General features: G+C 60.7%; 2 protein-coding genes across 12 annotated transcripts in view; one reads left to right on the plus strand and one right to left on the minus strand.

Annotated features, from left to right (window-relative positions):
• NPRL3 (NPR3 like, GATOR1 complex subunit) overlaps positions 1-10,321 on the plus strand; it is a 35,784-nt gene extending 25,463 nt beyond the window's left edge. For 3 of the 10 annotated variants that reach the window (XM_067013184.1, XM_059039209.2, XM_067013185.1), the window contains 7 exons: positions 1,485-1,622; positions 2,495-2,651; positions 5,266-5,372; positions 5,810-5,939; positions 7,852-8,041; positions 8,738-8,930; positions 9,483-10,321. In XM_067013184.1, the coding sequence (XP_066869285.1) occupies positions 1,485-1,622; positions 2,495-2,651; positions 5,266-5,372; positions 5,810-5,939; positions 7,852-8,041; positions 8,738-8,930; positions 9,483-9,648 (1,081 nt within the window). In that variant the 3' untranslated portion in view covers positions 9,649-10,321. Of the gene's footprint in view, positions 1-1,484; positions 1,623-2,494; positions 2,652-5,265; positions 5,373-5,809; positions 5,940-7,851; positions 8,042-8,737; positions 9,212-9,482 lie in introns of those variants that run through there. The other 7 variants (XM_059039211.2, XM_067013186.1, XM_067013179.1 and 4 more) reach the window with 5 other exon arrangements.
• On the minus strand, positions 10,266-23,506 carry MPG (N-methylpurine DNA glycosylase). 2 transcript variants are annotated; one of them, XM_067013187.1, is made up of 4 exons: positions 23,351-23,506; positions 15,976-16,209; positions 13,115-13,319; positions 10,266-10,710 (listed from the first exon to the last, which is right to left on the minus strand). In XM_067013187.1, the coding sequence occupies exons 2-4, from the start codon at positions 16,195-16,197 to the stop codon at positions 10,304-10,306; spliced, it is 834 nt and encodes a 277-aa protein (XP_066869288.1). In that variant the 5' UTR covers positions 16,198-16,209; positions 23,351-23,506; the 3' UTR covers positions 10,266-10,303. The 2 variants fall into 2 exon arrangements, with proteins under 2 accessions (XP_066869288.1, XP_058895202.1); XM_059039219.2 differs by lacking the exon at positions 23,351-23,506 and adding an exon at positions 18,430-18,596.
• Between the last annotated feature and the right edge of the window lie 58 nt (positions 23,507-23,564).

Below are 23,564 nucleotides of genomic sequence, written 5' to 3' on the forward strand. Positions count from 1 at the left end.
CGTCTGGGCGGAGCTGTGGGGAGAGACTGTAAGAACGCCCTGTGGGTGCGGGGTGGGGGCCGCCTCCCAGCACCCTGCATCTGTGTGCCTGAGCTCCCTGAGACCTGGGCACCAGCAGGGCCAGCAGAGTGGGGCTGGAGTGTGACGGGGAAGGCACCCCGGGCAGGGCAGGCGGGCCTTGGCTGGGTACAGGCCCCCTTGCCCTCTGCTCCAGCAGTCGCTCCCCCCACGTCCACACCTGGTGCCACGCTACGGAGCTGTGGCCCCAGCTTTGAGTGTGGTCCCCCTGCACGGTGCTGCTAGGAGACTGTTCTCCTGGCAGGGGCTTCCTGAGAGATGGTCCCCCCAGAGCAGATACATGTTCCTCGGGCCTTTTCCTTCCTCCATTCAGGAAATGCCCTCAGTGCCCCCACATACCCCACCATTACCGGCTGTGCGGTGAGCAGTGCACCTTGTGACTGAATTCTGGTAGGGAAACAGCACTGACCAGCAGACGGCAGGTCGTGCTGTGCCCGGTGCACAGGACACACGGGTACTGTGAGCAGCCTGTGGGGCCTGGCTCGTGGTTGACCCACTGAGAAGGTGGCGCTTGAGTTGAGATCTGAAAAGGGGGGAAGCAACCCCGGGGCACCTGAGGGAGAGTGTGTGGCCCAGGGCAATTACACGGGCCTGGAGAGCTGCAGGGCAGCCTATTTTGCTGGACCCATGGGAGGCGGGGAGGAGACAGGGTCAGAGAAGAGTGGGCAGGTTCCACAGGGCTCTGGCACTCTGGGGTCTTGGTTGGGACTGCTTACGTGGGAGCTCTGGGGGTCTGAGTGGGGAGGGCAGACAGAGGGGGCTGGAGCGGAGAAGGTGTGGACTTCGTCCCTGCCATGAAGCAGATAGGATTGACAGACGGTTTGAAGTGGGACATGAGAAATGAGGGTCAGACAGAGAGTTGCCATGTCTGGCCTGAGCAAGGCCAGGGCTTGAAAGAACCAAAGTTCCATCACGGAGACGAGGGAAGCCGAAGGTTTGAGCTGAGGCTGGCGTTGGCAGTGGCCGTGGAGCCCCTGGGGCTGCTGGTGTCTGCAGGGGGATGGGCCCCTTCCCGTCAGGACCTTCCTCTCCTGCTCAACTCTCCCTTTTGGTGACAGGCCCTGCCCTGCCTGGCAGCCCACTGTGATGGAGCCTTCCTCAGGTGTGCAGAGGCGGCCTCGGGATACCCCTAGTGCACTGAGCCTGTGGGACAGAGATGGGAGCCCTGGCTCTCTGGTTGGACTACAGATTCCAGAGCTGGCCAGGAATACAGTTTTTGTGTGTTCCTAATACTTTTTCTTCTCTTACACATATTGAGGTGTGGGACAAGATGCTTTTTTGCTCTGGGAGTCTCCCCCCACAGTTTCCTCTGTGTGCCGGGAGGAGGTGCCCTCAGGGGGGGTCTGTGTGGCTGTGTGTACGGCTGGGAGCTGCTGTGTGGGTGGCTGATGGCCCGCTCTCTGCAGCCTGTGCACATCTGGCGTGGTGCGGCTCCACGTCAACAGCTGGCTGGAGGTGAGCTTCTGCCTGCCCCATAAGATCCACTACGCGGCCACGAGCCTCATACCCCCTGAGGCCATCGAGCGGAGCCTGAAGGCCATCCGGTGAGTGCCAGCCCCACGCGCATCCTGCTGGGGCCCTGCTCTCCTGTGTCCTGAGGTTTACCAAGTACTTGGTTCCAAAAATTGTCTTTTCCTCTTCCTGCCACAGAAATTGGCAGGTAGGGCACCGCTGTTTACAGAGTAAAAACACACGCTTTTGTGTCCAGTTTTGCCTAGAGATAACCACCCCGGGTTCCCCACGGGCCCTCTCAGCACTGCCTGGCCAAGCGGGGCGCTGTGCTGTGGTCCCAGACGAGGGCCTGGGCAGGGCTGTGGGGCTGAGCATCATGGCAGGGGCCGGGAGCCGGCCACGGGACCTCCTGCTCAGATCAGAACTTGTGAGATCTGTTTCTTCATATCAACTGATTTCCTTCAAGGAAAGTGCTGGGCCCAATCTTCTGCCTCCCTCTCCTCCACCAAGTCCTTTGTTTCCTTAAATGTTTTTTAACCAGAAAAAGAAATCTGGGTACATCAGAAAATGTTGAGACGACAGAAAGCAAAGCACTGCCTGGTCCCTCCTCCCTCCCCAGGCCTGTGTGCCACCCCGGGCTTCCTTGCTAAGCGTATTTCTAGGTAGTTCTGTTCATAGTCTGCAGTGGGGATTTTGCTTTTCCCATATTTGGGACTCTTTCCTTAGGAAAGATTCACTCGTTTTTGAATGAACGTTTGCTGGGCAATCCCAGAGGTGGGATGGAGCCGGGTCACCCGTCAGGCCTTCCTCAGTTTTTTCTGTGGGTGATCCTTGCAGGTTTTTTAAAGGCCTCAGGGCACAGCACTGTCTTCCGCTTCCTCCCCGGCCTCTTCTCTGCAGGTGCACACCCAGGGCAGGGGCCTGGGGCTCGCTGGTTGTGCTGACCCGTGTCTCTGCCCCACAGCCCGTACCACGCCCTGCTGCTGCTCAGCGACGAGAAGTCCCTGCTGGGCGAGCTCCCGATCGACTGTTCCCCAGCCCTGGTGCGTGTGATCAAGACCACGTCTGCTGTGAAGAACCTGCAGCAGCTGGCCCAGGACGCAGACCTGGCCTTGTTGCAGGTACCCTGGGGGCTTGAGGAGACACCCTGGGTGGGCAGGATGGGCAGCAGGGAGGGGCTGGACGCATCACAGCTGGCACCTTAAGCCGCCTCCCGAGGGCCTCCGTCCAGCCGAGGGCTGCTGCATGGCCTGCTGTGGTGATGGGTGGATCTGGAGTCCGACCTGGGATCAGGGTCTTGGGATTGACTTCCTCCTCTGTGGAGGGAGGGGGCAGTGAAACTGCGGCAGAGGAGTGAGGCCGTGGTGGTGCCAGGTGACTGGGCCGCACAGGACCAGAGCCAAGGCTGGGGGCTTGCAGGGTTGAAGCAGGGGCACGCAGGGTGCCTTAGCCCATGTGGGAGCTGTGCAGAGCCAGCACCAAACCCAGTGGCCTTGATTTCCCCTGCCACGCCCCACGGGCGCACAGGCCTGTGTTCTGTGCAAGGTGCCACCTCCTTGCCGAGCTACGTGCTCATGAGCTGCCCTTTCTGATCAGATGGGGGCCCCTCTGCCCTGGCTGTGGATCTGGTTTGAACCTTGGCAGGGGCTGGGGGCAAGGAAAAGCACAGAGAGAAGTTGGAGGCCAGGGGCAGGGGGCCTTCCAAGCGACAACCTGAGGGTGGACTCCGGGTCTGGTACGGGGCACTGTGTGACCGCCAGGGGGCAGCAGGGCCTGGCCCAGGGACCAGCTGCTCCTACAAAGGCCAAGGGTGGAGCACCATGAGGCTGGCCCACCTAGGCCCCTGTGAGGCGTCTCCAGGGAGCCCTTGGCCTTTGCTCCTTAGCATGTTAGGGGAGCTTGTCTACCAGGCCTGACTCTCAGGCCATTTTTCCCCAAAGCAGCCTTTCTGGATTCTGTCGTCCCGAATAAGCCCTTCCCCCGTCTCTACTCCATGACCTTTGTCCACCCCATCTGAAAGTGTTTATCGGACTCTGCCTTGGTGTTTCACATGGGCTCCTGGACTGCCTTCCTAGCACCCACGAGACACAGAACATTTAACGCGCTAGCTGTTGGGTGTGTACCGCGGAGTTTGTGTTCTGACCAGTACTGGCTGATTGGCAGATGCCTGTGAGTGTGCAGCTCTGAGGGGGTGACCCTCGCTGTCTCCTGAAGCTGCCCAACACGGAGCCTGTTTGGACGCCGTGCCTCACAGTTCCCCCAGACATAGAAAAAGCTCTGATGATGTTCCCTTCGCCTCTCCCCGGCCTTGCCATGGGGTCCCCTTGCTGTTTCCTTCCATGCCCCGCCCCACTGAACCCAGTGCAAATCAGGGTTTGCCCCTGGTGGTCGTGCAGATGCCCCCTGGGGCCCAGCCCTGGTGGTGGACCTTACCAGCCTCTGGGACTGCTGCTTCCTGCAGCAAACCACCTAGCGGAGGCCCCCTGGGGAGGGAGGCCAGTGAGCCCAGCTGGAACCTCAAGCACAGGTGTGAATGTCACCAGATGATTTAAAATCACTGATGTTCCATCCTAGGCAAAAAAGCTCTATAAGTATTTTGAGGGTTTTTTGTCATGATGAAATTAATATATTCTTACTAAAATTCAAATATACAAATTATAAACAGAAAAAGAGAAAGTCCCCATAATCCCATATCCTAGTGGTAACCTAGATTCCTCCAAGCTTTTTATATACATATTGACACATAATCTTTGAATAACAAAATTAGGATTACACATTACTTGTGATTGGGTGAATAGTGGCCCCGTAGACCTAATCCCTGGGACCTGTGAGTATGACCTTCCTTATGTGGGACTTTGCAGACGGGAATAACGCCCTTGAGACAGGGTGATTATCCTGGATGATCTGGGTGGGCCCTTGTGAGAGGGAGGCGGGGATGTGACCATGAGGCAGAGATGAGACGTGTGGTCACAGCAGCTTGGAAGCAAAGAACAGTCTCCCTGCTGGCAGCTTGACTCCAGCCGGGTGATCCTAATTTTAGACTTGTGGCCTGCAGAGGGCGCTCTGGCTGCAGGGAGAGGTGGGAGGTGGAGCCCATTGGGCGAGGGTGGTGGCAGAGATGGAGGGAAGGGGGGCTGTGTCCTTTAGAGCCATCAGCACTGGGACTTGGGCTGAGAAAGAAGAGGGTCAGCAATGGAACTGAAATTTCTTCTGTGTCTGAGTTGGCTGTGGCACTGGAGGCCCTGTTTGACAAGACGAGGTAGAGGTGTCCCCGGTACTGTCACAGGTATGCATGCACCCTCAGAGGCACTTGGCTGTGGTGCTGCAGTATGAGCGGTGCCCGTTGCCGTGGTCTCACCCTGGCTCCCTGTCGTGGTATCATGGTCTGTGTGTGGCCCATCCTGATGTCTTGAGAGTCCAGGGCAGCAGGACAGTGGGATGTTCTCCAAGGATGAGTGTGTGGAGTGGGGGCAGGTGCAGTGACCCACATCCACTGTCACGTGGAGCCCTGTCCCCGTGCTGGGTGCCGGCTGGGCTGTGGGCTGGCCTCTGCCGGGATGTGCAGCCAAGCCCCTTGATCAGCTGGACTGGCCTCATCTCGGGTGCCCCAGCGTCCCTGTGCTGGTGCCAGCCAGGACGGCTCAGGGACCAGTGATGGAGAGGCTTGTGGCCATGAGCCAGGGGGCGGCGTGGGTTGGCCTCCCCAGCATTGCCCTCCCGGCCCTCTGCCCGCAGGTTTTCCAGCTTGCAGCCCACCTGGTGTACTGGGGCAAGGCCATCATCATCTACCCGCTGTGTGAGAACAACGTCTACATGCTCTCTCCCAACGCCAGTGTGTGTCTGTGAGTCCCCCTGGCTGCCAGAGCCCAGGGCCCCCGAGTGGGCATGGGTGTGGCTGGCATGGCCGGCCAGGTGATGCTCCCCAGGTCAGCTGGGCCCACGTTCCAGTTCTGGCCTGGTCCAGCCCTGCATGGCATCCCTGGCCTGTGCTCTTCCAGCACCTACGGCCTACAGGAAGGGTCTGCGCCTGCCCGTACCTGCCGGCCAGTGGGTGCTGCACAGGGCAACTGGTGGGAGGTCAGGAGCCTTGGCCTTGACTTGGGGGCTCATAGGGGCTGTAGTGTGGGGAAAGCATCTGGGTTCTGTCCTCATTGCACCCATACTGGCCCACCCACCAGGCCGCGCCCCCTCCTGCCCACCACAGGCTCATGGCGAGGGTGCCGACGCCTGAATGGTGGGGCGGTCTTCTGAGCTCATGGACCCTCATCCCTGTCCCCAGGTACTCTCCGCTGGCTGAGCAGTTCTCACGCCAGTTTCCATCTCACGACCTGCCGTCTGTCCTCGCCAAGTTCTCCTTGCCGGTCTCCTTGTCAGAATTTAGGAACCCCCTGGCCCCCGCTGTGCAGGAGGTGAGTCTCAGGAGCTCAGGGAGCCCAGGAACCACCCACCTTGTGTCAGCTCCTGATCCCAGGCTCTCAGTGTTGCTGTGCTTTTAGCCTTGGTTTGGGGGGAGGTGCTTGCTGTGTAGGTGGTACCTGCCCTGCCAGGGTGACCAGAAGCCGGGTCCCTGGCTAGGCCGCCTGCAGACACTTGGGCATTGCAAGTCCCTCCCCGCATGGAGCCCCCCTGCCCATGGTGGGCACTTCTTAGGGTTAGAACGCAGTTAAGAGGCCCAATTAGCAGATCCGTGACCTCTCCTGGGAGGACAGAGCCACTTGGTGCTCCCTTCTGGGCCTGGGGATCACATAGTTGGGGGACGCAGAGGGGATTTTGTTTTCACTGAGCCTGGTCCCTACACTCCTACTCCCTCCCCTGCCTGCCGTGGTCCAGGTGGCCACAGGGTCTGTGGGTATAAGTCCTGGGCTCACTGGTCCCCAGAATCTCCTCATCCAAGGGGTCCTGGGTCTTGGTCAGGGCGAGAGGCAGGCAGGGGTGCTGGGTGTGGTGGGCTGGCCACCAGGGAGGGGTGAGACGTGTGGAGCAAACTGGTGAGTTCTGCGTTTGTGGTAGGGTTGAGTGTAGCCTGGATCCGAGAGGCTTTGCCTCCTCCCCTCCACTGCAATCCTGGGGCTCTGGGGCTCTGCGCAGGGCCAGGTGGGACAGGTGTCGGAGATGGGTCTGGGTGTTCTCAAGGCTTTGTCTTCAAAAGTAAAGTATTTGCTTTAATAAGTGCCAGGTCTGTTAGGCAAAAACAGTCCTTAAAAGCTTAAAAGCAAACCCTTTTCCTCCTCAAGTTGTGAATGAGGAGGAGACCCTGTTGGTCTGCTCATTTAGATGCCAAGCGTGACTGTTCTGAATGCTGTCTTTCATGGCACCTTTGGTTTCCAGGAACTGTGCCAGGTCGTGCCAGCTGAATAAAAGACACACTTTGCATGTTCACCCTCTCCCCTCCCCAGCGGAAACTTCCCGATGGTCCGGATGGCGGGTGGCTTTTCTAGGCCAAGCCCGAGGGGCCTGGATGGAGCCAGTTCTGGTTCTGCTCAGTCCCAGGGTGAGGCCGCCTGCCTTCCATACCTACTACTTCAGGCCCAGAATGTGCTCAAGTGCTGATGAAGTCTCTTAATTTAATACAATTTTTATTTATTTAAATTTATTTATTTATTTATTTTGGCTGCGCTGGGTCTTTGTTGTGGTGCGCAGGCTTAGTTGCGGTACGTAGGATCTTAGTCCCCCGACCGGGGATCGAACCCAGGCTCCCTGCGTTGGGAGCAAGGAGTATTAACCACTGGACCACCAGGGAAGTCCCTTATAATTTAATTATTTTACAATCCTTTTCAATTTTCTTTGGTGTGACTGGGTCACATATGCCCCTATTTCCATGCCCAGTCAGCCAGCCCCTCCCAGCAAGGGACCCCCAGGGATGAGCAGGCAGGTGTGTGGGTCTGAGGACGTGGACACCATTTGCACACACGCCCCCACTCACGGCTGCTGGAGCACCACCTGCACAGGCTTCCCTGTCTCTGGGCAGGCTTTCAGGTTGACCCAAGGGGAGGACTTTTTTGCTCTCAGGGCAGCTGCCAGCAGCCTCTTTCTGAACAGTGTCCAGGGTCCCCACAGAGGCCAGTGGGCTGGGGAAGAGGAGGCAGAGCAAGTCCTCCGCGTCACAGGTCCTGCTCCTCAGCTCTGGGCAAGAAAGGACAGCCGTGGGCAGCCTGGGTGTGTGATGGAGCAAGGGCCGGTGTGGCCCCGCTGCCTCCCCTGGACGGGAGTTGGGGTTGCAGAGCGGCTGGCGGCTGGGCGCTCCCTCTCTTGAGGTGTGGGGCCTTATCCTGACATCCGGGGTGACCTGGGGGTCATGTCTCAGGCCTGCCCATCCTGCAGACGCAGCTCATCCAGATGGTGGTGTGGATGCTGCAGCACAGGCTCCTGGTCCAGCTGCACACCTACGTTTGCCTGATGGCCTCGCCCAGTGAGGATGAGCCCCGCCCCCGGGAGGATGACGTGCCCCTCACCACCAGGGTTGGCGGCCGCAGCCTCAGCACGCCCAACGCCCTCAGCTTTGGCTCCCCAAGTAGGACCCCCTGCCCAGGGCATCTGTCTGGTGGGGGGTGAGCACCTTGGGCGCCCTTGGAAGAGGCAGGCGGCCAGGCGGCCCAATTTGGGCACCGCAGGGAATGACCACAGCACCTTCACAGGGCTGCACTCGAAAATGTGCACACACAGTGCCCGTGGGCAGCTGTGTCCCCGAGGCTGCCACTTCACCCAGCTGGGCAGCTCTCCCTCGGGGAGGCCCCCTCCCCCACCTCTCTGAGGACGAGGCTCTACCTTGCTGAGTTGGGAGCAGCCTGGCCCAGCCTGGTGTCAGAGCAGACCACAGCCCATCCCTGGGAGGACCGTTGAAACCTCCGTGCTCAGGGCCTATGAGGAGACAGTGACTGTCATAGTCCCTTTTTGGAGGAGCTGTTTTGGCCACGGTGTGCCCCCTAAGGGGGCAGCCCCGAGCCCCAGGTCCCTGGCTTGGGGAAGACGGGCTGGAAGGCTTAGGGGAGGCACCTCCCCAGGCTAAGGCGGGGCCTTGGACATCAGGCTCAGTGCCGGACCTGCCTGCCCAGGGCTCCTGTCCTCTGAGTGGGTGGCAGGGGTTGGATGACCAGGCTGGCCTTGGGGTGAGGGGCTGCTCTCCAAGGGCACAGCAGTTAATGCCCAGGTGGGTGCAGGTGACTCGTGGGGCTGGGGGCAGCCGCTCCCTGACTGTGCCTGTCCTCAGCCAGCAGTGATGACATGACCCTCACCAGCCCCAGCATGGACAACTCCAGTGCAGAGCTGCTCCCCAGTGGGGACTCGCCACTCAACAGGAGGATGACGGAGAACCTGCTGGCCAGCCTGTCTGAGCATGAACGGGCAGCCATCCTCAGCGTGCCCGCGGCACAGAACCCTGAGGACCTCCGCATGTTTGCCAGGTGGAGGGTGGAGCAGGGGCCACATCTAGGATCAGGACAGAAAGTGGATCTCAGCTTAAATCCCAATGGCAAACAGCCCTCACTGGTTGAGGTGGCATCTCCAGTACACAGCCGTCCCCACCTGGCACCTGCATGTGGGGGTCTCTCCTGTACTTCCTGGGTGTTTCTTGTCACGTCTTAGGAAGCAGCAGCAAGTTCTTGTCCTCATGGGGATAGGGTGGGGCCCTTGGTCTCCATACCATAGGTGACACAGACTTGTCACACCCAACCCTGAGTTGGGTGCGCTGGGTGTATGGTGTTCTGGGAGCGTCAGGTTGTCAGGGACTGAGCCCCCAGCCGAGGTGCCCCAAGAGCCACAGCAGCATGATGCAGAGAAGCTGCCAGCTGACCCTGCACTACCCTCACCTCTGTCAGGGCACTGAGGCAGGGTGACATTTCAGGGGCCACGGTGGGCAGTGGGTCCAGGGCACTGCTCGGGGCAGGGGCCTGTCTGAGGACCGCCCCCTCCCGCCAGCTCTGTAGTTGTGCTCATACCCACCCCCCACCCCCCAGGCTCCTGCACTACTTCCGCGGCCGCCACCACCTGGAGGAGATCATGTACAACGAGAACACGCGGCGCTCCCAGCTGCTCGCGCTTGTGGACAAGTTCCGCAGTGTCCTGGTGGTGACCACCCACGAGGATCCGGTTATCACTGTCTTCCAGGCCCTGCTCACCTGAGCTGGGGCACTGGAGGGAGCCTCCCCGACCCCAGGCTCCTTCCCTCCCCATGGGGCCCCTGCTCTCCACATCCTCACCCGCCTCCAGTCCTGGAAACAGCCTCAGGGGCTCTGAGCTGAGGTGAGGTGAGGCTCGAGCTGGGAGAGCGTCCAGGACTCTTGCCTCTGAGTGAGGTTTGCATGCTGCCCACACCAACTTGGCCCGTATTCCTCTCAGAGCCCCCCGCCCCCTCTCCCGTGCTCCCCCGGCCTGGGCAGTCCAGAGCTTCAGGTCCCAGGGCCTGGCCTGGCCTGTATGGCCAGCACTGGCTGCCTGCAGGCACCTTTCCCCCCAGCTTGCTGGTGCCTGGCCCAGCCCCTCCCCCCACCACAGTCCTGTGTTAGCCACCAGGAGGCCCCGGCCAAGCGGTCACCCCCGTGCCACCTGAGGCACGAGGACCTGGGCTAACGGTGTCCCGCAGCTGTCTTAGCTTCTCCTTGGCAGGGGTGTCTGCACTGGTGCTCCCCACACACGGCTGCCTCAGGCCTGAGGAGGAAGTGCGCCTGCTGGCCCCGGGTCCTCCCACAGAGACGAGCTGGCCACTGACGGGGGCTCCGGCCGAGACACAAATGACACTGTTTTCTATAAACACAACATTTATTTCATTTTTAAACAATTAAAAATCCTCATCCTGGCTGGCCTTTGTTCTGGCCTGTGTGTTCCGCTCGGCCGCTCTGTCTACCACACTGACCCAGGGGCTGCCCTGCACATAGAAGCGCAGGGGCTTCAGGGCCCACTCTCCTGCATGGCCTATGCCCACTCGGGCTGCTGCCACCACAGCTAGCTCACTGGGCCCCAGGGGGCCCCGCTCCAGCCACATAGCCTCGTCTGTCGCCAGGTCCCGCTGGTCGAAACTCTTGTCGATGGCCAGGGCCTGGCACAGCTTGGAGGGACCGTTGCAGAGCTCAAGGTCTTTGAGGGCTCGTCCAGCAGCACCTTTGCGGAGGGTGTGGCGAAGGTGCCGCATGGCCTCCAGGCCCCCCAGGGGCTCCAGCGCTCGGAGCAGGACACATGCCCCGTCCCCTGTGGAAGAGATGGAGCCTCCCAGGCTGTTGCCCTGCTACCCAAGGCCCGACCAAAGCTTCGGGGGTGACACCTGTGCTCACTCACCGTCCAGACCCTCAGCCTGCCTCCCCCTCCTGCACACCTGCACCCACAAGGCACCTGTGCCTCCTACGGGCACCAGCTGGGGAGGCATGGAGCTCCCTGGCTCCCTCTATGAGGTCAGCAAAGAAAACCCCAGGGTCCCCCAACCATCTCCCCCACTGGCTGTTGGGGAAGCTGGAAGCCTGGCTTGGAGCAGCCACCAGTGCGCACAGGGCGCAGGTGAGCCCCACCCCAGGACCCAGTGCGGAAACGGACAGAGCAAGAGGTACCGACATAGCCCCCCACCTCCGTGGGGTCCCCACCCCAACCAGTCCAGGCCACTTGTGGGACGGCAAACAGACACCCAGGCCCAGGGATTCCCTCGAGAAGACACATCTGTCCAGACCCCCTTGGATTCCTGGCTGGGGACAGTGATTACTCCCTGTGCCCTGGAGAGAGGCGCCCTGACCCTCCAGCAAGGCCAGTGTCCTGGGACACCTGCTCCCCTGACTCTCAGCCCACTCGCTAGCTGGGAGTCTGAGAGGCTCAGCCTGAGGCGTGGCCAGGCCAGTCCCTCTCTCAGGCCTCAGCCACACAGGCCTTCCCATCAGCACCCAAGAGCTGGCCTCCTGCACAGCCAGCAAGTGTGGGGGTGTGTGCGACCAGACGCCCCTTAACCAGCCAGCTTTCAAAGCACTTCAGGATGTGCCCAAGGGCACCTAAAGCCTTGAGTTTTAGTCCCTCTGTGATTCCTGGGCTGCTCCCCTCACTGGTCTCAAAGCTCCCTCTGGTTCCATCCTGAGCGTAGTGGGTACCACCGTAGACAGGTCTGGAGGAGTAGCTGACCCCTCCTCTCCTGGGATGCACCTGAGTCCAGACTCCTGACGAACAGGACACCCCTACCTCGTCGCACCAGGCCTCCCCATCACCCCCCGCCAACACCGTCTGCCTGCACCAACCGCGCAGCCCCAAGTCCCGGTCTCTTCACGGCCTCCACCCCACAGGCAAGGACTGTCTTGGCTGCCCCTCTCCCTCACTCCACCTGGATGACCCTTGGCCCTGTCTGTACCCATGTGGTTTTCTGCTCCCCTAACCTCGACGTTCCTGGAGCATCCTGGTCACGTAACCAGAAAGTAACACACCACCTCCCACATCTGCTCTGTCCACTGTACCTGCAGAAACTTGAGCTCCTCCCTTTCCTCACTGACTGCAGCCCCTTGTCTAAGTGCAGTCTCCTCTCACGTGAGGGGTTGGTTCTAACGCCAAAGAAAAGCTCAGCGACCAGAATAAACTCTGCGCCTGATAACAGGGCCCTCGGGGGCAGTCCCTGTCACTCAGTTTCACACAGCACCTGCCTTCTGCTGGGCACAGGGCCAGTCGTGGATTCCCTGTGTCCTCTGGCCCTGTGGCTATGGCATCAGGCATCCCCAGCTGTCCATTCTGGGCAATCACAACTCACACATTAACGGAATCCTTCCACGTGTGTGACCGGCAGCCCCTTACTGTCCTCGAGCCTTCGTTCATCTTGCGACCGTGGTGGGAGGCTTGGCAGATGGACGCTAGGACTGGCTAGCCAGAGTGGGCTGGGCAGACCACCCCCGCACCCCCGCCGCTGCCGGTCAGCAGTGGCTCTGGCAAGAAGGTGCTGGGCGCTTCCTTCTCAGCACAGACTACTCAGAAAACACAGCTGCCTACCCACGAAAGACCCAGTGGGTCCCCCAAGGTGCGTGGACCCTCCCGGGAGCTTTAGACCAGCATCTCTCCCATCGGCACCACTGACCTTTGGGGCCACGATTCTGTAGAGTTGGCCATCCTGTGCATTGTGAACTGTTGAGCATCCTCCCTGGCCTCCACCCACTAGAGGCCAGGAGCATCCCCACAGATATGATGACCAAAAATGTCTCCAGACATTGCCTTACGTTCCCCAGGGTGGCAGTATCATCCCCAGTCGAGAACAACTGACCCAGACCCCATAACTGGCCGCCTGTTGAGGCTCCTGCCTGAGCTGAGCTCACCCCAAATCGATCTCACTCTTGTTTCCCCACATCGGCCCCTCCCGAGTCCTCTCTGGGCCGGCAGTAACACCAGCACTGAGCTATGGGGCCAGCGGTGGGCTCGTGAACCCATGTGCTCTGTGTACAAGTCAACCCGTGACCTCTATTCTTTGGGGCCCCTGGTACCTCTAACCACCATCTGTGCAGCCAAAGATCCTGAAACCCTTGCCTAGTCTAGCAAGGGAATCCCTTGCTCAATCACCTAGCCAACCTGGTCCTCCCGGGGTCTGCCAGCTGAGGGGGCTCTGTCCAGGCCTCCTGCTTCCCCGAGCCCCAGCACCGCTCACCTTGGCTGGAGACATTCATGCAGAAGTACATGCCATAGATGAGGTACACATACAGCGTCCCTGGCTTCATGAACATGCCGCGGTTGCGGAGGGTCTGCCGGCCGCCCCTCGAATGGGCAGCTTCATCCTCTGGCCCCAAGTATGCCTCAGTCTCCACGACGCGGCCACGAAGCTCTGTGCCATCATCCAGCCGTCGGACCAAGACCTGCTCAGCGTAGGAAGGAGCCGGGTTTGCTCCACCCTGACAGTCCACAGCCTGGACTCATCTCCCCAGCTCAGGGTGTACAGGTACAGGACACCCAGGTACAGCCGGCTCTTCCCCACCATCCCCTCCATCCTGCTGGACCACTGGGCCACAGGCCCTGCTCACCAAGTGTCCTGTCCACAGGGTGCAGCCATCTCAGGCCGGCCTGGGCTGGGCACCAGCACTAGTGAATTCTCGCACTTCCTCTCAGCAGGGTCCCCTTGGACTTAGAGCTTAGCCTGGGGCCGAGCAGTGTGAAGGGCACAGGGCCCTGCCTGGGATTCCAGAGCCTGTGGAGCCCCCTCCCCCTGGACTAACTGCAAAGGACCGTCACACTCAGCCCCCACCCAGCCAACTCTGAAAGCAGCAGGACCAGCTGCCCTGCAGTGCCCCAGGCCTGGCCCACGGCCCTGGGGGTAACGAGCTCCACAAGGAGTGGGTCAGCGCAGACAGCAGGCCCGGAAGGCAAGCCTGGCGACGGTTGCCTAGGACAGCACCCTGGGCAGGGTGGGTACAGGAGGGAATAGAGGGGCCAGCCGAGGACAGGGCAGGGGGCAGTTGTCAGGGGCTGTCCCCAGAGGGGTGGGTGCTCTCAGGCCACCAGAGCACCTAGGAGAACAGAGTAGGCCACCGGAGAGCCAGGCAGGGCCTGCGGAGCGCTGAGTACCCTGGGAGCTGAGTCCTCCCCCGCCTGGAGCCCCTCTGCCCTTCATCATGCATCACCATGGTACAGCCTCAGGAATGGCCAGCAGTCATGCCCAGTGTCCGGAGCCCCAGGTCTGACTCAACCAGGGTTCACAGTGGAGTTTCAGGGGCCAGCCACCTCACCAGGGCTGTCTCTAGCACCTGCCTTGTCCTTAGGCCAGAGCCTTAGGCAAGTTGGATGGCCAGGCCACCATGACTTAGCCCACGGAGCTCAATGTGTCTGCGGCCAGGGTCAGTGTTGTGGGGGCAGGAAGTGGTGTGTTGGACGCTGGACTCCGGGGTAAGGGTTAGAGGAGGCCTTCCTGGAGACAAAGCCCATAAATCCCCGTATGTGTGCACAGGTGGGCTTGGCCAGAGCACCTCAGATGAGGCCTCCCTCCCATCTTCCCAGGAGATGAGAGGGAGCATTCCCTGTCAGCCTGACACCTCCATGGGGCCTGGGGAGGAGCCTCCCACAGCCCTTTCCTCACTGTCTTCTTTCCTGTCCTGAATTTCACTGATATCATTTCCAGATAGCAGATGGTGGTTGCCCCTCACCCCTATTATAAGCATCTCCTCCTTGCTGGTGGAGGGTCCCGAGAGAGGCAAGACCCTTCTCAGCCAAGAGGGTGACACAAGAGTGGTCTGGGTTGTCATGGCAACTCATTGTTCCTTGCAGTGACCTGATTAAGGATGAGTGCATGACCCAAGCCTGGTCAAGAGGTCTGTGAGGACATCCACTGGGAGGTAATGAAAAAGGCTCTCCTCCCAAAGGCACATACAGGGTGAGACCCTCCCTTCTCTGCTGGACATCACCCTGTTTAACCTCGGGCTCAAACAGGCGTGATGCAAGCCTAGGGGAGCCTAGGGGGAGACTGTGACACACTGAGGCCCTTGGGCCCTCGACCTGATGCTGGGCCCACGTGCCCCATGTGCCCTTTTACATGAAATCATAACCTCTCCTGACTTACGGTGCTTTTACAAGGACCTTCTGGTTACTGCAGCTGAAAGCATGCTCATGGGAGCAGACTCTGGTCCCTTCTCAATGAGATCACACTTTAGGTCACACTCCACTAACTCACATTTTAGGATCTGTTCCTGGCACCAATTTTCTATTAGCCATAGAAACTGACTCTCCTTGGCCATTTTAACTTAAAAGTAGGCTCACTAAAGGACACAGGGTAGCCATGGAACCTCCAGGTGGACCAGAAAGCCAGGCCTAGAAGATGGTACTCCAGACAGATGCGGCCAAAACTCTGCTGCTGCGGCACATGCCATGTACACACAGCATGGTGACGGGCTCCACCCCCAAGGGCCCTGGGCGGTCCTGCTTCCCACCCCAGAACTTGGAGCTGCAGGGGCTGCTGGGAAGCCAGCTCTGGCACTGTGAGCCACTGTGAGGAGAAGGAGGCTGTCCTTCATCAAAGCAATCCTGATGCTGGGCAGCCCATAGGCCACGGCCTCAGCTGCCATGTGTCTAAAGCTGCTACACACATAGACAAGCTCCAGCAGGGGCACTGACTGTGTCAGAGAACGGGGCAGGCAAAAGCAGCCCCTCACAGACAGAGGGGCCAGCATTGACCATGGTCCTTGTAAGAAACCTGCCCTGAGGGCAATCTCAGGTGGACCAGGGGTAATGCTCCCACAGCCCCAGGGGGAAGGCTAATGTTGTAGCTGCCCCGTCCTCACTGCCCAGAGCAGGCAGGCACCCCTCAGAACCTCGGCATTCTTCCCAGCTGACCTTGGACCCAGACGCTGTCCCAGATGACTGAGGTGAAGCTACCCAGGAGCAAACGTGGGCAAAGCGGCTGACTGCATGAGGCCACGCAGGGCCAAGTCAGGGACGTGAGCCCAGCGGGGAGAGGGCTGGGGCCCACAGACACTGCACGGTGATGACCCTTCAGCAGAGGCCACGCCGCTACATTTCCATTACCTGTCCCAGAAATGCCCGTGCCAGGGGGACTGCGGGCTGGTCGAAAAACTCTGATCCCAGGCGAGCAGGGCAGCCCTTTAGGCTTGAGAAATAGATGCTGCGCTGGGGGCCGAGGGACGTGGGTGGCCCCAAGCGGGGCTCCTTGGGGGAAGCTGTCCGGGTCCCATCTGGCGGGCTCTGATGCCGCTTGGCCTCCAACAGTCGCTGCTTTTTTTGCCCCATTCTTCAGGAAAGCTGAAACGGGAAAGGACAAGATAAAGGGTCTGAAGAGGAGAGGACAGATGGTTGTGCAGTGAAGTCAGGAGCTCAAGGACTCATTCAACTGCCTGCCTGTCTCCTCATGTGCAAAAAGAGGGCAACCAGCCTGTGCAAACAGAATGCCATACCTGAGCCATACCTGGCATGCTCAGCCCTGCACCGGGGCCCAGGAGGACTTGGGAAATGATGGCATGTGAAGGCAGGCTGGTGGCGGCAGTGACAAGGTAGCCACTCTGCTGCACGTGCCATCCACAAGCAGGAGTGGCAAAGGGCTGCAGGGCCTGGGGAGGGGACAGTGGCATCCAAGGCTGGGACAGGAGGGCTGCTACCCTCTGATTGCCACTCATCATTTGTGGTCTCCAAATGAACTTCTGAGCTGCTTTCTGGAACCCTTCCCTTTGCACCTGCCCCTAACCAGGAATTTTAAAACAGCTGTGACCTCAGTGGGGCCTGGCCGAGGAACGGATTGTGGGTCACTGTGTCATCCACACCCCTCCCCAATGCTGGCAGGGCTCCCACTGTGCCAGACCCCTCCTAGAATGGCCCAGAAGGCTTGACACACGCACATGGGTGAGCACCAGGCAGACCGTCTACTTGGCCCCATCCCAAGTGCTCAGGGTGTGATCCCCAATGAGTCCCCAGCTGTCCTCTGTCTCATGACCCAGGATGTCAGAATAAGGATAAGTGAGGCAAAAGTGAGGTGTGAGGAACGAGGAGGATCTGTCGAGACTGGCGCACTGTCTGCCTCCCACCTGCTGCCACAGGGCCTGGGAAACCTGACCACACACCCTTGGCCGTTCTGGGACCAGCTGCTCTCCAAGGAAAGGAGCAGCAGGTGAGCACTGGGGCCTGGAAACACCCTCCTCAGGGGCTGATTCCCGTACCTCCCTGGCATGTGACAGACCCATTATTTATTTATTTATTTTTTTTGCGGTATGCGGGCCTCTCACTGTTGTGGCCTCTCCCGTTGCGGAGCACAGGCTCCGGACGTGCAGGCCCAGCGGCCATGGCTCACGGGCTCAGTTGCTCCGCGGCATGTGGGATCTTCCCGGACCAGGGCACGAACCCGTGTCTCCTGCATCGGCAGGCGGATTCTCAACCACTGCGCCACCAGGGAAGCCCAGACCCATTATTTTTTAACGTAACTGCTGACATTCTATGTTGTCCGGAGCTGCCAGCCTGCTGAGAATGGATGTTGATATGATCGTGTCTGCAGCCAGGCGCATTTGCCAACACCCAGCACAGGCTGACTCCAGGACGCTGAGGCCCCTGTTCTCCGCCCAGGTTTGGCCCCCGGCCTGCCCCGAGGCTCTGGGGTGGCGCTGCATCTCTGCCCTGACCCACCCTGGGCGGTGGGGGGCGGCTCATGCAGACGCCCTGGGACTGAGGCTCAGAGAGGCCTTGGCTCCCCCTCTGCAGACCTAGGATTTGAACCTGCCTCAGAGCCTCAGGCTGAAGAGTGGGGTGACCCTGCCGTTGCACCCAAGAGTGACCACTGCCCCAGAAAGTGACTTAAGGTGTCTGTGCCTCTGTTTCATCTGCAGAAAGGAAACCAACATTGGCACACAAGATGGTTCTGAGAATAAGATGAGAAGCCGGGTAAGCACTTGTCTGGGTACAGCGAGCGCTCACCAATGTTAGGAAGAAACGCAAAACCTGGGGACAAGGGTCTGGGGACAAGGGTCTCTTCCCAGGCTGGGCCCAGCCAGTGGAGGGCAGAAAACAGCAGCCTGGATGGGGCACCTAAGGGACCCGCCAGCCCTCCATCAAAATCTGGGCAAACAGTGGGTTAGTAAATAAAGAGAGAGCATTTATCCGTCTGGGACAGACACTGACGGGAGGAGAGTGGGGAAGTGGGCCCTCGAGGCAACACTATGGTCATTTCTGCGGCAGGCGGGCTCGGGGCAGGGAGCGTCTGAGCCAGGCTGAGCGCCCAGCACGTAACCAGGAAACCGGTGGCGGGCGCTCCTCCCAGACCTCTGTGGCGACCTCGGGCCGGGCCTAGGCTTTGTTTCTGGCAAGTGGAGCAGCCGAACCGGCCCAACCCCGCCGTCAGGTGCTCATCTGGGAACTGCAGACGCCTAGGGGCGGCCCGTGCGAACATTACTGGCTCCCAACTCAGGGCTCACTGCAGTGACGATGCGACTCCGGGGGGGTCCGCCCCCGAGGAGCACGCTCACCTGGGCGCGCACTCACCTGGGCCCCGCGGCGCTCGGGCAACCGGCGGTTCCGTCAGGGATCGCGAAGCTGGTACCTGCCGGCGCGGAGCCAAGCCCGGCGCGGAGCGCACCCCAGCACCCACCCAGAAGCTCCGCCCGGTCCAGGGCTGGAGCTGGCGCCTTCGCTGAGAAGGACGGAAGCCCGGCGGGGGAAGGGGGCGGGCACAGGCGCGGATCCGCCCCGGGGGAGGGGCCGGGCTAGCGACAGGAGTTCCCCGCCGTCGCCCCTGACCCGCGCCCTACCTCCCGTCCGGGACAAAGGCCCGGGGCTGCTGGGACAGTTGTGGTGTGAGGAGGGGGAGTAGGCAGCTGGGGTGAAGGGGAGCCCTCCGCCCCGCGCCCCTCCCAGTGACATGCCCTCCGCCCACTTGCACCCTGGTCCCCGCAGCCGCAGCGCTCACAACACCTGGTGACCTCCAGCTGGTGGTCAGACCACCAAGAAAGAGGCTTGGTCCCTGTGAACCTTGACTGGGCCCTAGAGGGGCCCCGGCTGGGGGTGTAGGGGTTTGGGGATGCCCCACACGGTTCGGTGGGGTGCGTGTGGAGTGTGTGTGAGGGAGGTGGTGTTGGAGCCCCTGGTCCTTGGGACTGCGGAGGGGCATTACTTGCTCCATACCTGTGGAGCATTTGGGTGGAGGGGACAGATAGGGCGGGAGAGTGGGCCAGGAAGACTTTGTCCTGGAAGTGGACCCAGACCTTTCTGGAAGCACCTCCACTCCCATCACAATATGGATGGGTCCTGGGATTCTGTGTCTGCAGTGGGGCCCCCACACTTCCCACCACCGAAGGATGCTGAGAGGAGCCCGCCCAAGTCTGGGGGTGGGCCTGCTGGAGCATGGCCAGCCTCCTGAAGAGTCTGAGGCCAGCAGGAGGGCTGTGGGGACCCTCGAACACTCCTCCTGCAGGGCAGTGCCTGGGGGCAGTGTGAGGAATGCCACTGCCCTTTGGGGCAGCAGGGGGAACGCCCTTGCCCTGGACCATGTCCTGAGCTGTCTGGCTTGTGTCACCCTGGCCCTGTGAGGGGTACCCGTGGGGCCTTGGAGAACAGTTGGGCAAAGGATGGTGTGTGTGTGGGGGGTGAAGTGCTGGATGGGCCACGTGACTGGGGCCCTGGGATGAGCGAGTGTGGCACCTGGTCTCAGGGCAAGTCCAGCTGGGAGAACCCTGGTCTCCAACTCCTCTTCCTCCTCCTGGACCAGCCCAGGAGCTCAACTCCAGCCCAGGCCCAGGCCCAGCTGTACTCCCTGCTCCCCCCAGGGCCCCAACCAGGACTTCCTGCGGAGGGAGGGGCAGCAGCCTTTCAGCCGCCTGCTGGAAGCCACCCAGCTGTCTGTGGCACTTTGTGCCGCTTCCTTCCGGGGGTGGGCAATGTGTCGTCAATGACTGCTTGTGAGGCGGGCCTGGATGTGACTCCCTCCCCTTTCTTTCCTCCTTACCCGCTGCAGCTATTCTGCCAGAACAATGACTCCCCCTCCTGCCTTCCTGTGTGCCCAGCCTCCCTTCCCTCCTCCCTTCCCCCTCTCCCTGCTCTGGGAGGGAAACTGAGGCTACAGTTGGGCCAGTCCCCCTGGTGGGGTCAGGGGCAGGGTGGGTGCGGTTTTGTATTCATTTTCATTTTGATTTCCCAAATAGTGCATGGTCCTTGTAGAAATCATGGGGAGTCCACGCATTCCCAGAGGGGCGTCTTTTTCCCAACTTGAAGATGAGGAAAGAGAGGCTTGGAGGACAGCCCAGGAGGAGGCAGGGTTGGAGCCAGCAACCCCTTCTCCAGATGTTCCAGCCTGAGTGCAGGGCCTTGCACAACCTCTGCCCCCCCTTCCCCCCACCCCCCCAACTTCCTGGTTTGTGGTCTGAGGCTCCACCACAGGCTGGAAGTGGTGGGCTAAGCATTCCCACTGTGGCCTACAGGGCAGGCAGGCTGGGGGTAAGAAGGTGGTCTCAGTGGGAGGAAGGGCCTGGGGTCTTCTCTTCTCATCCCCAGAGTGCGCTGCTTCTGGGCTGGGAGAGGCTGTTTGGAGGATGTCAGTGGAGGATGAAGGTGAGGACACCCTCAATGCTTTGAAAGGGCCCAGTACTGGGGTGAGTTGCTCTGTGCCCTGCCAGGCCAGCCATGGCCTCTGGAGGAGCCATCAGACCCTGGAGCCTTGAGAGAAAGGACAGCAGCTCCACCAGCCACAGAGGCCAGCACTGTTCCTACCCAGCACACTGTTCACTGTCCTTCTCTCTATGTAGGGGCAGCTAACACCGTGAAAGGGGCAGCACCTTCTGGGGGTGACATCTCAGCAGAGCGGCCTCTGGGGCCCTCTGCAGCTGATGGGTCCTGGGGGCTCGGAGGCTCCTTGGGTAGAGCGAGCAGCTGTGGGCTGCATCTTCCCTTCCTGGGGCTGTGCTGCCAGTGCTGCTGGGCCCTGAGGCCAGGTACTTAAGGGCCCCCTTGCCAGGCCCCAAGACATGGGGAGGGGCAGCTACCTCAAATAGATAGTGACTTCAGGCCCTGGCTGGTCTGGCCCACTTCTGCCTCTTCCCCAAATAGCCAGGGGCTGGTCCCGGGCCCATTCAGGCCCCCCAAAGCTCAAGCTGGCCTGCTGAGCTGATTCCAGAGTGGCTGGTGGGGATTCCTCTCAGTGGTCAGGACTGCCACCCCCTCAGGTCTTAGAGTGAAGTGTAGTCAGGGGGTGCTCCAGATACTTGCCCATCACCAGTCACCTGCACACATACTGGGCAATTGCAGCTGATTTCTATTTCCAGGGCCTGGGAAAAGGAGAAAGAGGGACAGGGAGCTGGGTTTCCTTGTCAGGCCCTCCTCCAGCAGAACACAGGGCAGTGGGCCAGGTGTGAGACAGAGCACATGTGTGTGCACACACGTGTCCCGTGTGGACTGGGTCCAGGCCTCTGCTCATACTGTCCTTCTGATACCCGGGTCCTCACTCAGGAGGCTCGGTGGGCTGAGAACCTGGGGATTCCTGGGTTTGCCTGCCAGGGTGTACTTGGGAGTCACACCTGTGAGGGGCAAGGGTTTGCAACAGAGGCTGCTGGGGGTCCCACTGGAGCTGAGAGGGTCCTTTGGAGGTAACCTGAACGAATGAACCAGGGGGAAGCCACTTACCTGTGACTGGACACATAGACCACCCTCTCTGGGGATGGGGTGTTACTTGGGGCAAGGCAGCTCTCATTCACTGAAGGTGACTCTTGGTGGGGCGGGGGTTGAGGTGGGGGGGACTTGGGGATGGGCACCTGTCTCAGCTGTGAGCCAGCTATGGCTGTGCTCCTGGCAGCTGGGAATGAGTGTCTGGGTCATGGAGGGGGCCTGGGTACCCCGCAGCACCCACTGCAGGAGACCTGGAAGCACTGGATGCCTGGCCACGGCAAGCTCTGGAGGTAAGCCCAGGCCCTGGACTCCAGAGATGACACCACTGCCGCTGGCCCTGCCAGCCCAGGCTGAGCGTCTAGGTGGATGGGACATGCTTATTCCTGGCGGGGGTCGAGAATGCCAGGCATGGAGAGACTGTCCTTTCTGTGGGTGAGAGCCCGGCATGGGAGGGGTGGCAGCGTGGGCAGCCAGAGCCCTGAGCATCGGCACTGGGCAGCCTTCAGCCTTCTTGCCTTGTGTCTCCAAGGCACTTGTAGTCACCACTCCACCCCCCAGTGAAGGAGTCCTCTTGTAGCCCCTCCAAAGCTTCCATTGTCTCCCTCTACCTAGGAATTGTGTTGATATACCTGCGTTCATAAATGACCCAGAGTGTGCAGGCACCACTCTGTCCTGTGGTATGGATGAGGAGACAGTCGGAGGATCCTGTCACTTTCCCAGGCTCCAGGGCCAGCTGTGAGTTGGCTGCCACCTCAAGTTGTCTACTTTCTGTGTAGCCAAGGACCAGGGCTTTGTCTGCGGTCATACCCTGGGCATAGCTTGCTGACCTGACCGTGGCAGCACCTCTGTTCAGAGAGGACCACTGCCTCCTGGTCCCAGACCAGCAAAGGGCCTGTGAAGACACACTTGTGGGCCCCTCAAAGCTGGAGGGGCTGGGGTTCATGTGCCTCAGTATTCTGGCTCCCAGCGGAGGGTCCTTAGGACACCCATGATCCCAGTTCTGCTCCCTATGGGGGAAGTCTGTGCCCCTCCACCACTCACAGCTCCTGGTCAGCCCTGCCCTGCCCTGCTATTGGCACCCCCTCCCGCATTCCCGGGTCTTTCTCTGGTGATTGTGCCCCACCGACTCCTGCAATGTCAGGAGAGAGGGAGAGGAATGCTGGAAAACTCCCGCCAGCAGCCTCAGCCTAGAGCAGATGGGCCATTTTGTGTTCGACTCAGGGAGTGCAGGGATGGGCCCACAGGGCTGGTGGGTGAGTCCTGAAAGAGGGAGGAGCCCAGAGTGGTGGTCGGAAATGATGCTGCCGCCTCTGCGCCTCTGCTCCAGGGGTTCCAGCTTGGCCTGGGAGTGCCTGTTGGGGGAGCAGGGCTTCCAGCGGGTGGGGAGCACAGGGGCCCCGGGAGGAGCTCACTGCTCTGATCCTGCCTTTGGTGCGAGTGCGACTGAGTGTGCATCAGTGGTTGTGTGCACGTGTGTAAGTGGGTGAGAGTGAGCATGGAAGTGTTACAGTGTGTGTATGCGGAGGTGTGTGTATGTGAGTCTGTGTAAACAGGTGTGGGTAAAGGAACACGTGGGCGAGTGTGAGTGGGTACAGAGCATGTGTGTTTAAGTGCATGAACGCAGGGGCATGTGTGTGCGAGTGAGGCTCCCGTGCAGCTTAGGGTGAGAGACTGGGCAGCGCGGCCTTCGGAGGAAGCTGGCGGTTCGGTTTACGGCAGATCCAGGGCCGCCTCCCCCCTCCCCCTCCGCACAGAGCCCCCCGCCCACTACTCAAGCCCAAGTCAAAGCAGAGTAAGGTCAGGAACTCACTCGGAGTCCGGGAGTGGCTGAGGCTGACCATCAGGTTCGGTCCAGCTGGGCCACCAGGTCCTCCCTCCCCGACAAAGGCGCTTTCGACCCCCAGCCGCAGGTGTCCCCGCCGCCCTCCCGGAGGAGGTGACTCGGGCCGGGCGGGCCGCGCGCATTCCTGAGCCTTGAGTCAGCGCGGCCGCCCCCTCCGGCCGGGCCCGCCCCCGGCGCGCAC

This window comes from Kogia breviceps, chromosome 14 (assembly GCF_026419965.1).
Source record: "Kogia breviceps isolate mKogBre1 chromosome 14, mKogBre1 haplotype 1, whole genome shotgun sequence".
Taxonomy (NCBI): Eukaryota; Metazoa; Chordata; class Mammalia; order Artiodactyla; family Physeteridae; genus Kogia; species Kogia breviceps.

Coding starts and splice junctions, on each gene's coding strand:
- MPG (XM_067013187.1), bottom strand. CDS start 16,197: ATGGGGCAAAAAAAGCAGCGACTGTTGGAGGCCAAGCGGCATCAGAGC. Junction 13,320..15,975: donor CACGGGCATTTCTGGGACAG/GTAATGGAAATG, acceptor TACGCTGAGCAG/GTCTTGGTCCGACGGCTGGA. Junction 10,711..13,114: donor CATGAATGTCTCCAGCCAAG/GTGAGCGGTGCT, acceptor TCTCTTCCACAG/GGGACGGGGCATGTGTCCTG.